The sequence below is a fragment of the Egretta garzetta genome, unplaced genomic scaffold (genome assembly GCF_000687185.1).
Source record: "Egretta garzetta isolate BGI_Z169 unplaced genomic scaffold, ASM68718v1 scaffold143, whole genome shotgun sequence".
Lineage (NCBI taxonomy): Eukaryota > Metazoa > Chordata > Aves > Pelecaniformes > Ardeidae > Egretta > Egretta garzetta.
The window spans coordinates 959975-976319 of NW_009259310.1; the positions used below are offsets into that span (position 1 = coordinate 959975).

A 16345-nucleotide genomic window follows, 5' to 3' on the forward strand; every position below is an offset into this window, starting at 1 on the left:
TGTGGGCCCTGAGGAGCAGCCTCAGCAGCCCCCTGCACAGCCCCAGAGCACCCTGCAAGGCCCCGCGCTGCCGGACCCCCCCAGCAGCTGCAAACGCCCTTCACAAAAGAATGGATAAAAACCCCAAACAGGCCAGACACCTCAGAAACCCACTTACACGTCCCTGCTTTTTCCTTTAACTCTCTCTGTAGCAGCGTGGTTTTCTGCACCGTGGGAGCACTAGTGCCATCCTCTGGCCAGCGTGCCCCGTCAGGTGCCTCCTCACCACAGCCACTATTCTACGCTGCTAAATCAGAATAAAGTTACCTCCACCTGCACCACCTTCCACCAAGCCCACCACCGCCTGTACGCAGCTGATGATTTTCCCGCCGCCCTCAAGACACCCACACCCTCCCCATCAGGCAACTCTCCCAGCAGCTCCCAGCAAAAGTCCCACTGGCTGCGATTCACAAACTGGTTCAGCTTTTGAGCAGCTCTACTGAAACAGGGCATGCAGGGAGGGCCAGATGTGCTTTGGAAACAAATAACGGCTGTGGCCATCCCTAGAGATCCCTGGGATCTCCTTTTCTGAAGAGATCTTTCTCCAAAACCTCTGTGAGGGAAAGGAGCCTTAACCCATGGAGCAGAGCTGGGGATGCACACCACAGTAGGAAATGCATTAGAACAGGAATAATGTGCTCTAGAATAAGTGCCTGGTGTCCTATTGTAAATACAGCAAGAAAATAAATAATGGCAGCAAGGATCTGTAAGAATTTCTATCTTTTCAGGTGAGTGACAGAAGATCCAAAAATGATGTGAATCTGCTTTACTGCCCCATCTGAAAGACAGGGAAGAGTACAATGGACAGACGTGCTACAGCCCTCTGCAAGTGCTGAGAGCCCTAGTTCCAGGTTTTTTGGGGTTAGTTGCTGTGAACTTAGGTATGATCATTCCCCAAGGGCAGTAAAAGATTTCCTGTTATTCTTGAAGATAATTCTATTCATCCTTCTGGCAACAAAACAAAACTAGAAGAAAGTTATGGCTGAGGGTAAGCAACAGTTGAGGTTTCCTGTTCTTCACACTGGGAATGACTAGTAAATGAGCTTTTCTGGGGAAGAAAGAACAGAAAAACAATTCCACGCCAAAAAAATTCAGAGCTTTCCAAAACCAGATCTAGAAAGAACTGCATTTCTAACAACAACAATAAATATCTTTGGAGCCATGAACTTAAAAATCACACTTAATATAGTCAAATACTACGTTTCTGTCAGGATTTTCAAGAACTTACTGAGCAAAAGAGTAAGTTTCAAGCAGCTACCTGTGAACTTCTAATCAAATCTGAAATATCCTTGTTTCAGCATTCAAAGAAATCAACAAGAATGGAATTCCACGATCTCACTTGGGAATTCAGCTTTGCTGAAGATAGGATTTTTAAAACGCTATTTGACTTTTTTCTTTTGCTAAACAAGATCAAGCTGTTCTACACCATCAAAGTGAACCATCTTCCTTTGAGAAAAACAAATCTATGGGGTTTGCCTTTTAAAAAAAAATAGCATTAACAGTATTGTAGTTTGCTCATGAGAACACTCGCAAAAGGCATCACAGTGATGCCAGAGGTGCTGCAAGTACTCTAAACCACAGGGTAAAAGATATGAAATTCAGGGTTTGGTGAATTCCTGCCAGTGTCCGCCACTCAAATACCCGAGTGGTAACACATTTTGAGTATGAGCTTCAATGGTAAAGAGGCTTCGAAACTCCTCAAACTGAGCACCTTTTGGTTAGAGGAACCATGTGGGAACAGAGCGATTTTCCAGCCCCTCCTCGCTGCAGGCAGACTGGAGATAGCACAGCAGGTCTATGACTAAAATCCCTTCTTTTCTTGCCAAGGACAAGGAGAACAAAAAAGAACACAACCATCCCCTTAAATTCTCCAAATTAAACCCTATTAACCTATTACTTTCAAAGGTCAAGAAAGGGGTGGAGGAAGGATCCGCTGGCATTCTGTACTCAGCCATTAGAAAAAATGAGGTTGCAGGCAGCCTGCTCATGTACATGGGAAGACCATGCTAAGCTGCACCATTCACAGCGTGCAGCTGCTGTGATGAAACAGAATTCACATTGAAATGCATCCAGAAAAGGACACAGACATTAACAGAGCACTAGAGAGCTGGGTAGGTAAATTTATTTGAAAGACATGACCCACCTCTTTGTAATCGCCCTTGTGATAAAGATGACTGACATGTCCAAGCAAATAGTTCCGGTCTGCTGTATGGAGCTGGTAAATGCTAATCAGAGGGTCAAGAAGATTAGCTGGGCACTGGGCTAGTATTGTGAGTACACGGGCCTGCAGCTTCTTCAGCTTGATGCCAGACTATGAAAAAAAAAAAAAATCAAACACAGATTTCGTAAAGATGGCTACAATTCAATGGCAGTTGAAAATGCAGCTTGTTTAAACACTGGAATAAGCCAATTCCTTGGGAAGGGATTCTCCAGTTTCCCCATGGAGTCTGCAAGTAGAAATCAGAACAATATGATACACATTTTTTTCACAGCATCCAATTTAAAAACATTAAATGTTTGCGGGATAATTCTGGAAAAGGCATATGGTCTTGTGCAAAAGTAAAATATGAAACTGGAAAAATGCCCTCTTTTACTAACACAGCTATTTAGAAATTCTCTCCTCTGATTCTCAGCAGAAAATCTTTGAATCCAGCAACTCCCCTCAAGGGACATCTCACCTATCAGGCGTAAGAATTCAATTTTCATTCCCAGGCTTGTTCCTGGGTACAAGAAGGGCAGGAAAAGCAAAAGCATCATCAAAAGATGCACAGATACAAATATTAATCCTTGTGTTCCTGCGTGATTATTCTCTTACGACACAGGAATTTCAGTGCCAGCAGCGCTGCACTGCACTTTGCAGATACGGCAATGGCAGAGCTCAACATCTAAAAAGACCCATTGGGAAAAATGGGAAAGAAACCAACACAAATGTAACAGTATCTTGCAGTTCAGAGCAAAAAACATTAAAAAAAAAGAGAAAATCTCAGTAGGTCAGAATATATGAAGGCACAAGGAATGGTAAACATTAGGATGTCTAATCTGATGACCCAATGTTACAAAGCCAATCATTCAGCTGCTGAACAGTCATACCGTTACCATGTTCTGCATTCCTGACGATAAAAGCTCCCCACCATATGGCAGGAGTTAAGCAATCGTACAGTAACTGGCTTCTATTTGCAGAACTGGAAGAATACGCAGAGCAGATTACTGCAATTGGTTTTATCCTGACAGCAGGGATGTGAGTTCCAGTGGGAAAGGCTCCAGCCCAGCAAAGGCTGCAAGATCAACGCTTGATCAAAGTGGTTTGATCTGGAAAGATGGAAATCCCAGCTTGGAAGGGGAAACATTGCTCTCGCATCACAGCTTCTAATACTATTTCATTTTCAGGCCAGCACACAACAGATAACAACATCTTGGTATGAATGTCACACCTCGTCACACCGTGTTTGTAGCAGACTACAGGGAAGACGCTGGACTAGGGAGTGAAGTGAAATTGAGGACACTTGAGGGACATGAAAATCAGTTGCCCTCCTGGCTCTTTTGCTCTCTCTTTTCCTAACCTGTTGAGCAGCAGGATGCTCTTCTATCCAAAGCTGCAGCTCTGTGGTGATGCAATACCCAAGGGAATGCCCTTTCCCCTTCCAATCACTGCTGCTCTCCAGCATGTCCAGGAGTCCTGCCAATGGGTCCTCCAGTCCTGCAAAGCCCCGCCTGATTTCTTCCTTGAGCTGCTGAGATACAAAAACACATTGTCATGTACAAAAAGATTAGTGAATCCTCCCTTCCCCCAGCTGAACACAAAGCTTTATTTTTTTTAATTTAATCTATTCAGAGAGGTAACTGTTGCTATTCAGCCACCATCCGCGCCTCCAGTGACTTTTCATGTCATTACAGATTCCTTCATGGCTCACTGCACCTCAAACCCAATGGGAAAAGCAGCAATTGTCCACACTAATTATCCCATAAAGACAGAGAAGTTGTTCTGTGGGGCAGACAAAGGGGCTTGGGATTTGGGGGAGGGGGAGAAAAGAAGTGAGCTGAAGAAAGGGGTGTTATTAGGAAAATGGCAATATTGAAGGTAGATAACCGGGCTCAGTCTTCTAACACACCTACAAGTAATAAAGCATATAAACCCCTCCTCCTCATTCTTCTACCACAAACTCTCCTACTTGAGCTTATACCCACTTCAGCCAGGATGGCACAATGCTCCTCACTGCAACAGGGATACTGGGGAGTATCAAAATAGTTTGGGTTTTACACACTAGAGTAAGAAGAAAGAAACACCAGAGTTCAGACTCCATCAGATTACCGTCCTACAGATCCATGCTCCTTTCCTCCAAGCCTACCTGAGCCGGGTATTTTCTGTCGACTACCTACTGCCGCTGCACGTCAGGCACTGCTCACCTCTGCCAGCCTACGGGCCGAGGAAGGGGCTAGGAACATGGGAAAACTCCACGCCATAAATCTTAGGAATCCCAGGGTGATGCATTCAGAAATGTGAAGGAATTGGACCCTCACTTTGTGAATGTTAATAGGCTACTTACTACCCATCTGGTAGAAGTGATAAATTAGCAGTACTGAGCAATATCTTTATAATGTTTACATTAGAAGTAGTTTCCAAGGAGCTCGGAGGGTTGGCAGGGTGAAGAAGTGGCATCCTTCAGTACCCACGCAGGACCTTTCACTGCATGGTACATGTACTGGTGCAGAGCAAGGCAAAAGCAGAGACAGAAAACAAGAAATCTAAGAGCAGCTGCTCGCTTTCTTTTCAGGCTAAAAAGCAAAATCCAAAAGATGCTCATTCCCGCCTGCAGCTAGCACTTGTAATTTACTGTATATGATGACCCCAGCTGTAGCTTCCAATGGAAACAACATAAAGTTTGAAGAATGACATGGAAAAAAAAAGAAAATCTGCAGAAAATTTGCCAATTAATTTGCTCTTTTTTTAATTCATCAATGATATTTACTGGAAGGCAGTTATTTTCCATAGTGTCTTTCGTGTCTGGGAAACCCCACAAAACCTATCGTCTATGACAGAAACTGTTTCTTTCTCCCCGGATTATCAAATGCAGCATGAAAAAGCTGGTGACTAACAAAGATGTGACTTTAGATAACACATTTCTCCCTTTAAGTATTTTTCCCTGTGGCAAGAATTTGTGATGTTAAACACAGGGCTCCAACTTCATGGCGAGATTCTGCAGAAGGAAGAGGCAAGCTCTTGTCCAACCACAAATATCCAACACAACAGCCAAAGGAAAACAAAGCAACTCGCCAACTCAATTGCACTGTTTATAAATGGCTTCTCTTCTTTTTTCTCCTTTTCCCCCCAAAGCCCCGCTGCAGCACATTTAGACTGAACAAGAGTTTTCACCACACTGCTCAGCTCTTCCTTGGGCTGGAGGCAGAGCCTGGGCTCTGGCAGGGTGGACTCCAGCAGGCACCAGGTCCTGCGAGAGCACGAGCCCCTCTCACCGGCAGAGCATCCCCCAAGGTTGACCCAACTGCCAGGAGCACTGACTTCGTACCAGCCGGACTTCGACAAGTGGGGGAAAAGCCTTCTTCAAAACTTCCTAGCAATCTGAAGGCTTCAACTATGGTACAGATAGTCTGAGTGGGAAAAAAAAAAAACCAAAGAAAAAAAAAGGCACACGACACCTAAATCAGAGAGGAAGGAGTGTTGTGCTGCCTGGCTCATCTCTCTGCCAGAGAAGGATTCCTCTCAAACGTGTAATTGCCATTTCCATTTCAATTGATTCCCATGGCAGGGAATGCTCCTTGGGGGATTTCTACAGCCTGACAGATCATGGGAATAGGAAAATTTTGCTGATGCTCAAACTGTATACTCCTTTGTGCAGTTTTGGTCCCTTATTTCTAGTTACACAGCCCAGAGCAGTCTGCTGATGCTTCTTGGTTATTCCAAAGTGCCTTTCCTATGCAGGAAATGACCACTTCTTGTAACCACGTTCCAGAACTCAGGTCATGCCATGGATAGACCCTCTCCTTCTGCTCATGGTCACTGATTTGGGACCAGTGGGCGGATTCACACTAGTTCACAGACAGTATTCACCCACAGCAAAAGGCAAAGCAGCTCCCTGCCATTCAAATGTCAACGGAGCAGATGGAGTCATATTTAAGTCAACTTCCCTCATTTATGTGAGCTGGATGGTTGGAGGCAAGCAGCAGCATGCACCTCAAGCTGCACACAGAGCTGCCCCTGAAAAAAGGATCTACACTTGCTGTGGGTGCTCTGCACCTCGGAAGGGTGGCATTGCCCCAAGTCTGGATTAGCCCCTCTCAGTGCCTGTGTGACAAGCAGGCATCACAAACCACTAGGGATGTTCATGCTCTGCTCCCCACTGCAAGGCAGCTGCTGCTGTGCCACCGCCTGGTCCCATCGCAGCCCTCCTCATCTCTAAAAGGGCTTTCCTCGTGGTTCAGAAACGCATCCTCCAGGTTCAGGAACGTGCTCTTCTGACTGTCTGCAGCCACACGGCGCTGCCTGAAGGGTGGGCCCGAGTGGGACAGACCTGCCCCACCTAGGAGCTGCAGCCTGCACGCTCTGCAAACCCATGCGTCTCGCTGGGATGACCGTTCCAGAAACCAACTGAATAAGCGGGACTGCAAGTGTGACTCATGGGGTTCCTCAAGCTTTTCCACCCTCAGCCGGAAAGCTGTGGTGTTCTCTGCCCAAGGACACGTTGATGAGAGGCTTTGTCTTTTTCAGAGTATTTTTCTTCACAGTCCACACACATCCCAGGGTACCCAGTACAGAGATTTTGATGAATACTCTTTCCTGCTGTTGTTTTGTGGGATTAACTGCCCTCAAGACCTAACAAATAATATTTTTTTTTCCTCCAACTCTAACAAAACTTGATAGAAAGCTCAAGGCTTCAGAGTTGCTGAGCTCAAGCCTATGTTGGTGACTGACCATTTGGAAAGGCACCTCTCACACTGTGTTTCCAGTCATTTAATTACTCCATCTGGGAACCACAGACTATCAGTAATGGAAAGTCTAAGTGCAGCAGACAAGGACAATGACTAAACACTCCAGACACCTAGGATGGAGCACGTACACCAAGGTACTCAGCCACGCCAGCCATTTCACACAGGACACATTGCACGTGGCTTTGTGGTGAGCTGCAGGGTTTGGGGTCTTTTAGAAAAAACCCTCTCAGCTATGAACCTGCCTGAAGAATGCAGAGTTAAACATGGGAAACTCAGCACTGAGCTGATGCATCTAGTGTTTTTGTTAGTTTTCATGCTCCCAAATTTAGATGAAGTATATTTTACTCCCTATGAGAAATCTCCACGTAACGCCCATAGGGTGCTGTATAAAAATATAGCACTAATTTTAGACAGGCAGTGTAAATTGAATTCACCACTCTAAAAGGCAAAACCAAACTAAATCAGAAAAAACAGTAAAAATACTTTGAATGCGAAGGCTTTGATATCATTCCACTTGGCAAAGAGGACTTTTCTACTGACTTCAACCCTCATTTTTTTCAGCTACCAGAAATATTCTTCCCCCTCCCCCCAAAAGCCTCCATTTAATGGAGAAAAAAAAGTGTTTAAAAGAAAACAAAAGCAACTTCGATTTTTTTCCCCCTGTAACTCAGCCCTGTAAACTTCAGCTCTTTTATATGAGCCCCTGAGCTGCTTCCCATCACACAGAGCTACCTTTTCTTTTCACTTTTTGCTGCAAATGCAAAGGCTCTTCCCCTGTGTGCTGGAACTGAAAGCAATCGTGAAGAATCGCAGGTCTGACCCAAGCGTTCTGCGCCTGGACATGCTCTGCATGCAGTTATGAACTGCAACATGGAGGGGAGGCTCAGCCTTACCTTCTTCATCTCCTTCTTTGTCCAGAGAAGCTGAAGGGTTTTCAGCAAATCGAGTGGGTCCTGGCCTAGAGGAGGGGGAAAAGAGAGGCAAAGAGAGAAAAGGGGGGAGAAAAACAAAACAAACCAGATTTATTGGCTCTGTACGGGCAGCCTAGACACACTGGTGCATTGTTTCACCAAAGAGAAATCGGCTACTCCATGCCACTGTGTTTGAGACCAGCAACCTTCCAACTGTCAGTCAGGATTAACGTGCTGAAATCCTTCACTCTGAAATCCGAACAAAATAGCAGACATCATCCATGCATGGCTTTAACTAAACACCCACACAGGCTCAAATACTGAAACGCTGTATTGGTGCATTTACAACTAAATCACGCTGCTGCTACGCACCAAACACATCCCCACCGGTCCCCCGCAGCTCCCCCTTGTTAATATTAAACCAAAATGGTCCTAGAAGAGGAAGCAGCTTGCACAGGTTGGAAAGGATTAACAATGCGCTCATTTTTAATGAAATGGCTCTAAAGCCACAACCTGCGGATGGAAGATGGGAGTGGGTGGATTTAGGGGAAGATCAGCCTCTATTTGTTGGCAAGTGCAGGGCAGCCTTTGTGCGCCGGAGAGCCAAGCCTGCCCGCGCCAGGCAGCCGCACCAGGCTGGAACCAGGCTGGGCTCTGACGTGATTCGGGCAAGATGGTGCCTGAGGAAGAGGAGAGCTGAAATGCTGCTGTGATTAGTGGCAAGGCTAAGTGATCAGTGATCAGTTATTTCAAAAGAAAGTCATGTGGAATTTTTCCCTTTTACTTTTCACCTTGTTATTTGTGTTCAGTTGTTATTTTGTATCTGTTATCATTCATCATACCACTATTATTCATCAGACCAATATTTCTGAATCAAACGTTTAGGAATATTTCATTGTAAAAGCCGTAACATTTTTGATATCTGGTCCTATTTAATTCACAATCATTACTTATGGAACCATGACTCAGAATATTATGAATAAAAGTCTCCTCCTACTTAACAGTTCAAACGTGAAGAATGAATTTAAAAATCTGAATGAGTTCCCCAAAAGCACTCTTCCTATATTTAGTGCAACTCCTCTTATGTTTTCATAAAGCCAAAAGACAATTGTTAAACTGGAAAGCAAATATCCTTGCAATCACCTTCTGCATTCTACAGTTCCTAAAGAGCTCGTTTCCAAACACTAGATTCCTTGCTCAGTATCCCATCTCACTTCGTATTTCAGGTCATAAAAAGCTGCTTCCATGGCAAAAAGCTCCACCTCATCCAACTGAACTCTGAAGCACTGCTTTTCTAAAATACTGTAAGTAGCAAGCTGATTACTGGCTGAGCCAAGAGAATGATCATATCCATTCCCCACTAACCTCGGGGAAATATCAGCCAAATTAAAAATGCCACATTTCCAATTCATAAGATAATATTTTCTCTCATCTCTGTCTGTTCTGAAATCTTGAACTCTCCAAACACTGGCTGTTCCCAGCTGCTGCTTCTCCTTTGTAACAAGAAAAGTCTCTTTTTACAACAAAACAGAAGAAAATCCAGATCCCCGTTCCCCACAAAATTAGCAACGAACACTCAAATTCAGCCCATGTGTGTGCGCATGCATATTTACACACTCTCCTCTTGGCCTGGCTCCCAAAGGAATTTATACACACACAGGGAAAAAAATCAGAACACAACCCAGCGTGTAACCAAATACACTGCAAATCTGAGCTGTAATTAATGCGGTGAACAAGCCAGAATGATACAGGGAAGGAGAGCAGGTAGGAGAGCAGGGTTTCACTTCAGATGCAGCCAATACATCAGCTTGTTAAAAACTTTTCTAAACCTCAATCAACAAAACAAGCCCTTTTCTTAGGTAGTTGACTTTTTCATACCTTACCTACCTGTGACTGACATCTGATCTCACCGTTAGTTCAATGCATAGACATATGAAAACCATCTCACCGATCAATTTTAAAGGACGCAGTGTGTTGCCAGCCTGCCGCTGTGTAAGCACAGGTATGTAGGAAACAACCTTCCCCCTCCCCAAGCCCTGGAAGGGAACACACCCATAACGTAGTTATTTCTCTGAAATGTCTCAGGACACTGCCAAGCCCTGGCATTGGGCAGCCAGGCCAGGGCCGAACTGCTGGGGCAGGAGAAGGTCAACCATGAGGAGGGCAACCACCCATCTTCTGGCATGACCTGACCAACAGGGTTTGCTCTCCATTCAGTCTGTGTGTGAGAAAGAGGCAAATCCCACTCAATTCTCCAGAATGAGGAGTGAACAAGGAGAGAAAACACCAAAATATTAACAGCGTCACGCTGGTATTGGAACAGTGCTGTTTCCTTCCTTACGACCTGAAGCCTTGGAAGCACCCAAGGATGAAATGTAGTCAGAGGCTAAACATAGCAACATAACTGGTGAGCAGATACTCCTAGAGCCAAACGAACGAGATGCTATGCTTTTGCCTAGTCCCACCAGAGTGGGAGGCCACCACAGTTCACCCTGGACCTTGAGCTATTGTATCTAGCCACCCTGCAGCTGGGACAGAAGATGTAAATGTGAAGGTCCACATCATTTTGGCTACTGAAAGAAATGAAGAATTTCTCTATTCTTCCTCCTGCAGGTCCTCTTTGGGGGACTGGCCTCCTCTTGGATCTCCTGGCATCCCTGAACAGTGACAATGACTGTCTTTGGCATGGATAATGAAGCAGTAACAGTACTGTTATGTTCCCACTGGAACACCAGATAGGATCCTGCTCGTCCACATCTGAGAAGGAACCAGAGAAGCAGCAGGAAATCAATCCAGAATATCTGAGGAAAAAGGACAGGACCTGACATGGAGTTTCATAAGCCTTCCAGAACAAATCTGGAGAGCAGACGATTGCTCAACACAAAAGGGAGAGAGAAAGAAATACAAGGAAAGGAAGAACAAAGCAAAGCGACTGAAAACCAAACGGTCATAACTGAACCACAAACACATCTGGGCTCAACTCAAGAGGACAAGAACAGGAAAATTCTGGAGCTCCAGCCCCAGCAGTAGGAGCAAGAAGCAGCGATTACTAAGTTCCACATATTGAAACAGTGACAGAACAGTGTCTACAAAAGCAAGGACAGGTCACGGAGGCCGGAGAAACATTGTCCTATGTCACACCAAGAACACCCAGAATCTCCACTTCTGAAGAAAATTAAATTCTGCAGGGACTCTTACGTAGGGCAGAGCTCTCCAGCTATTAGCAAGGGTCGCTCAATGAGCAAAACAAACAAAACAAGGATGAGGCTGTGTAAAACACCGTAAAAAAAGTGTGGCAAGTAGGAGAGCATCAGCTAACTCTGCTGCCAGCTGTCGGCAGCCAAGGATGGCCAGGTCTACCACGCTCCCAGACTGGAGAAGCCGCGATGTACCCCAGGCAGCCAATCCCAGCCAGCTCCTACACCAAGCTCAAAGAGAAAGTGCTCAGCCTGACACTGATCCTTCAAAGCTCCAAAAAAATGGGTTCCGGACCATAAAATACCTGGCAAAGCTTCACCAAAGCATGGTGATAGCACTGTGGTGGAGATCTCAGAAAGACACATCTGCACCTGCTCCATCAAGACACAAAACCTCGATTTCTTCATCTGCTGGTTTCTCCAAATGGTACGTTCCTGGTTTAAGAATTTTGGCACTAATATATTTCCTTTCAACTTTTCTCATTTTGAAAATAAATTTCCTCTGCCCTGAATCTGGTACCAAAATCGGAGGAGATGGTAAATCAAATCTTTTCCAGTTCTCAGTATCTGTGGTTACATTTCAAAACCATACAAACCACAAGGCTTATATTTTTGAGTTAGAAAAGTGCCTTTGAGGAAAGCCATAAACTACTTTCTGTTCATTCTCTCTCTTTCCTTTGTGCAAACGTCACTCAAAACCTGCTGTGATCATGACAAAAGTGGTGCCCGCAGGCTGGTGAGGTAAAGCAGTGGTTTTGCTGTTGTGTCTTTGAAAATTCTGCTGCATTATTCACCGGTTCTGCTGAACTGCCCTGGCAGGAGAAACCCTCCTTCCGACTGAGGGTCCTGGTGCGTCTCGCAGGGGGAGAGTGAGCCATCCAACCCCAGAGGAGGAATGTGCCAAGGAAAAAATCTCTCAACCCTTTTTCTTTGTGTCAAAAGCTGTTAAATGCCCCACAGTCCGAGACCTGGAAGAATGACAGTCAACTAATTAAAAGATAGAGAATGAAACAGCCCCAGCCCCCCCCCAAAAAAAAAAAAAGGAGGCTCATGTGACTGAAATGTAGGATCCCATCCTCCAAGCAGTCCATTGCAGCTGAATTTCATGGACAGGAAAGGTCAAGAAGAAAATGCTAGTTGCTAGTGGTGAAGCCTTCTTTAGGCAGACAGCTTATACCTCTGCCTTGCAAATTAACAGGGTTTTAATAAATGCTTAGTGGAATATAAAACAAATCCAAGCCATCCAGTAAACAATCAGTGAATGTTCGCTATTACCTACTGTGTGCCTCCTGCCCCAACCAATACCTGAAATCTGTCCTCTGTGAAAACTCCTGTGAATCTCAACAAGCCTTTGAGATATTTTTCTGAAAGGAAAATAAAGGTTCTACGTATTTCAGCGTCACCGTAACTGCAGCCAGACCATGTGCTCTTACAAACTAAAATATATAAACATATAGGCAATGCATACGCTGGGGGAGGGTGGTGGAGCTGAGTAATTCAGCCAACTCCCGTTTCAGCAGCACGATGGGTACACCCAACGCCATGTAATTTAAATTACATCGGGAAACCAACAAATAGTATGCTACGTGGATGAAGAATTAATCAAAGTCACTTATCAAAACCTACTTTGTCTCCATTTTTTTCAGAAAAGCATCTGTAGCTCACGCCAAGCGTGTACCAGTTTTCTAGAAGAGAAGGCTGGTAGGGAAGAGAAATCACTTTGATGCTGCAACTGAACAGATACATTTTCTAGTGACAAATTTTGAATCTCTACAAACAAGCTGATTTAATTTAAAAGATACAAAATTCCTCCATAGAAACTCACAGATTTTTACACCTTCTAGATTTTCTTGCAGTGCCTACTTTTAATGAGGACGTGTAATGTAAATAAACTTTCCAATCTTGTTTGAGTATTTTTGAGCCTGAGAAAATGATTCCATATGGAATTTATCCTAATAACGTGAAAAATGACATTTAAAAGACACAAACCAGCAGGTATTATGCAATATGTGTAGTAAAATTCTGGGTTGTAATTTAAAAAAAAGGGGAAGTAGATAGAATAAAGAAACAAAAGGTAAAGTGCTGTATTATTTTAAAATAAGTAGAAAGACTTCCGAAAAAGCACCTGTAGGTGAATACATGGGAATTAGCTGGTGGGGCAAGGCAGTGCCATTCTGCTTTTGCTTTGCCGGAGGCTTTTTCAGTAATTTGTTCTCACCTGGATTTATTCCAGGGTCTGGGAGGAGTTACCTAACATGCTACGTAACCCTGGTGTGGGTAAAGACTACATCCTCTATATGAGACTACATACAATACAGACGAGAATCCTAATTCACCAATCAAAGCAGATATGATCTAGAATAACCACCGTTTTAAAAAACATTTAGGATCACGCTCTTGCAACAGCGTTTGGTCCTGCCACAACATCCGTTGTGCATCCTCGTGAAGCCTCGCCTTCAAGAGACACCAAGAGCACAGCGAGCGGGAGACAAGGCCCCCACCGAAGCTGGGAACAAAAGGGGGAAAACTTTCTGAAACCAGAAATCCAGAGGATGAGGGACCACTAGCTGCCCCAGAGCATCCCTACGAAGCACGCTCCCCAGAGCTGGGAACTTTGGGCAGCTTCTTGCTTATTACTGTTTCTTTTGGAGTAACTGCCACGTTTCCATCGTAGGTGCATCCAGCTAAAATATAACCCTGCAGGCAGGCTAGTGCAACTCTCTTCCTTGGCTTCAGAGCGAGGGAAGGGTCATTAGTGCATCAGAAGCTGCAGAAGACAGAGGTGGGACGTGGGTTTTTAGCTGGTCAGAACTCGATAGATGCAATATCCTGAGAAGTGGGTTTATCGGTGTTGCTGCTCCATTCCCCTTGCACCCATCCATTCTCCATTTCTTATTGAGAACACGTGTTCTATATGACATTTAATGGCATTGCCATAATTTGCCTGTATTTTTCCAAACAGTGCCAAGGATCATATTTCCTACTTCACCCGCAATGAAATGCATCCTCTGCTTGCTTTGTGTCCATGCTGATACGGGAGTGCAGCTGAGGCAGCCACCATTTGCTGCAAATCCAAGGTCAGTTTTTCCCTGTTCTCATTCAATTGACTTTCTGAATATAAAAGTCACAAAGAGTTTTGCTTAATAGACATGGCACCGTACAAATAAGTTACAACTGGGAGTGAAGTACTACATAAAAATGTAGTTTTCCCCATAAAGAATCAAAAAACAAACAACTTCGCAAGCAGCCAAGAAGGCAGAGCTCCAAACTACTGAGAAACCATGGTAAGAAGACCAGTACCAAAGCAAGGGCTTTAGCAACCCTTCGGCAGTCACCGCGTTTGCCCTGTATTCTCCCCACACCCCCATGCCCCAAAACACACTTGCTTCAGCAAGGTCTGGGTCCACCCCTAAGCCATGGCTACAGAGCCGACTCAGAGTCTTCGCGTGTGAGTGAGAATCCATGGGTGCTGCTGGAGCACCTGGGTCCTGATGCCCACCGTACTTCTCCCCAAATTAGTGCTCAGCAAAGGTATTCCCAGGGATGGGGAGGTGAGTGTGAACCTATGCAGGCACTGCACCTTGCACATCAATATCCAGTGAGCGTCCACGCCATCTTCTGATCAGATCTGCAAATTCACCTGAACCGAGGGGCTCCAGGATGCCTGGATACCTTGTCATTATCAGTTAAGTTGTCCACAGTTGTCTTAAGGGAGATTGATTTTTTACAGGAATATCACTCCCATTCTAATAACACCATGACCAGGATGAACTTCCAATGCGTCCTTCTCCACCCCTGCACATTACTTTTAAATGTAAACCACCACCACCTTGGAGATGGGGACAGTTTTCCGGCACAAGAGCGTCCACTCCTATTGCAGATGCACCTGCACCAAGGAGGTCAAAGGCTCTTTAATACTTTCTCATGGCAGAGTCTGTGTCTTAGGAAGACCAGATATTTCCAGGAACGGTAACAGTTCACTTCCAAGAACACCATGACTAAGGAGCAACCACTCAGTGATTCATCCCAATCTCCACCAGCTGCAGCGATGAGACTCCCGCTAAGAATGAAAGCGCCCTGGAGCTTTTTGCTCCTGGGGAAATGTCTCCGGTTCCAGTGTCTGCAGACAGGCAGAGGAATGCTGCCCTAAGAGCCCGGTCAATTTAAATGTTAATTACATCCCACCACGGAATCCTCCAGTGCAAAATTTACAAGAGGATCAGATGTCACGAAACTATTTCATTTCAGAAGCAATAAATTGCTCTGCTTTAGAACAACTTCTAGGGCTCCAAGGTTCACTCACCATGCCCAGCTACCATTCCTTAACTACCTCTCCCGCAAAAGGCAAATATGCTTTTTAAACATATAACTGTGTGGGTTCAGCTGAACTCAAACACCAAGGAAATGAAGCAATGAGACAGAGAGGGTTCTTTGTAAGGTATGTCTGGTTCGCTCCAGCCTTCGGCTCGGTTTCCCATTTTAGCTACAGCTTTCTAATCGGCAGAGCTTTGAACTCCACCACACAGAACGCTTCAGATCTCCGAAGGGAAGCAACCACATGCAGCTACCACAGTCTTAAAAACTCCATACACCACACACCTCCCCTATAATTTTACCATTAAAGATTTAGCCTTTTGGGAGGTCTGTGAGTCTAGGTTCACCAAAGGAAAAGCATTCATTACTTCTTTCTCCAGTTCTTCATTCACACATTCAGATTCACCTTCTGCACTAACACAGCCAGTGGAACATCTGCATCAGACAGGAGGGGGAACAAAAGGAGGAAAAAACCCCAAATTCAGTAAGTTCCTCACTTGTAATCACCTGATTATGATCATCAGCTCATTTTCAGTAGCCAGAATCCTCATCGAACATGAATGGTTCTTTATTTCTCTGGCTGTCGGCCAGCTGTGACTGTTCTGATACACTTCTTCCAGCCCTGTGATGCCCATCCATGACAGCCATCTGCTCCTGCTGGCTAGAGGAGAGGAGATCTGTAGGCCATGGGTTTCCCCCACAGTCTCTCTACAGAAGATGAAGTACCCCATGGCTGGAATTGTTACGGAAGTAGAGGTGTTTGCATCTCACTGCCACGATGCAGTCCAGACAATAATTCAAACTGTAGATCCAGTTTATGTTTCGGTTCATAGGCCAAACACTAAAGTCAGGTCATCCCCCTACCCCAGTTCTCTCCCTATATCTCAAGCAGGGGGATACCTCATTTCAATTGCAATGAGACAGTTGTTTCACCCAGCA

The 16345-nt window shown here is 44.9% G+C and overlaps 1 protein-coding gene across 1 annotated transcript in view; it reads right to left on the minus strand.

Moving 5' to 3' along the window:
* EXD3 (exonuclease 3'-5' domain containing 3) overlaps positions 1 to 16345 on the minus strand; it is a 116772-nt gene that overhangs the window by 70826 nt on the left and 29601 nt on the right. The window contains exons 3-5 of the mRNA XM_035891884.1: positions 7878 to 7942; positions 3600 to 3770; positions 2183 to 2350 (exon numbers count right to left, since the gene is read on the minus strand). Coding sequence (XP_035747777.1) covers positions 2183 to 2350; positions 3600 to 3770; positions 7878 to 7942 — 404 coding nt within the window. The remainder of the gene's footprint in view (positions 1 to 2182; positions 2351 to 3599; positions 3771 to 7877; positions 7943 to 16345) is intronic.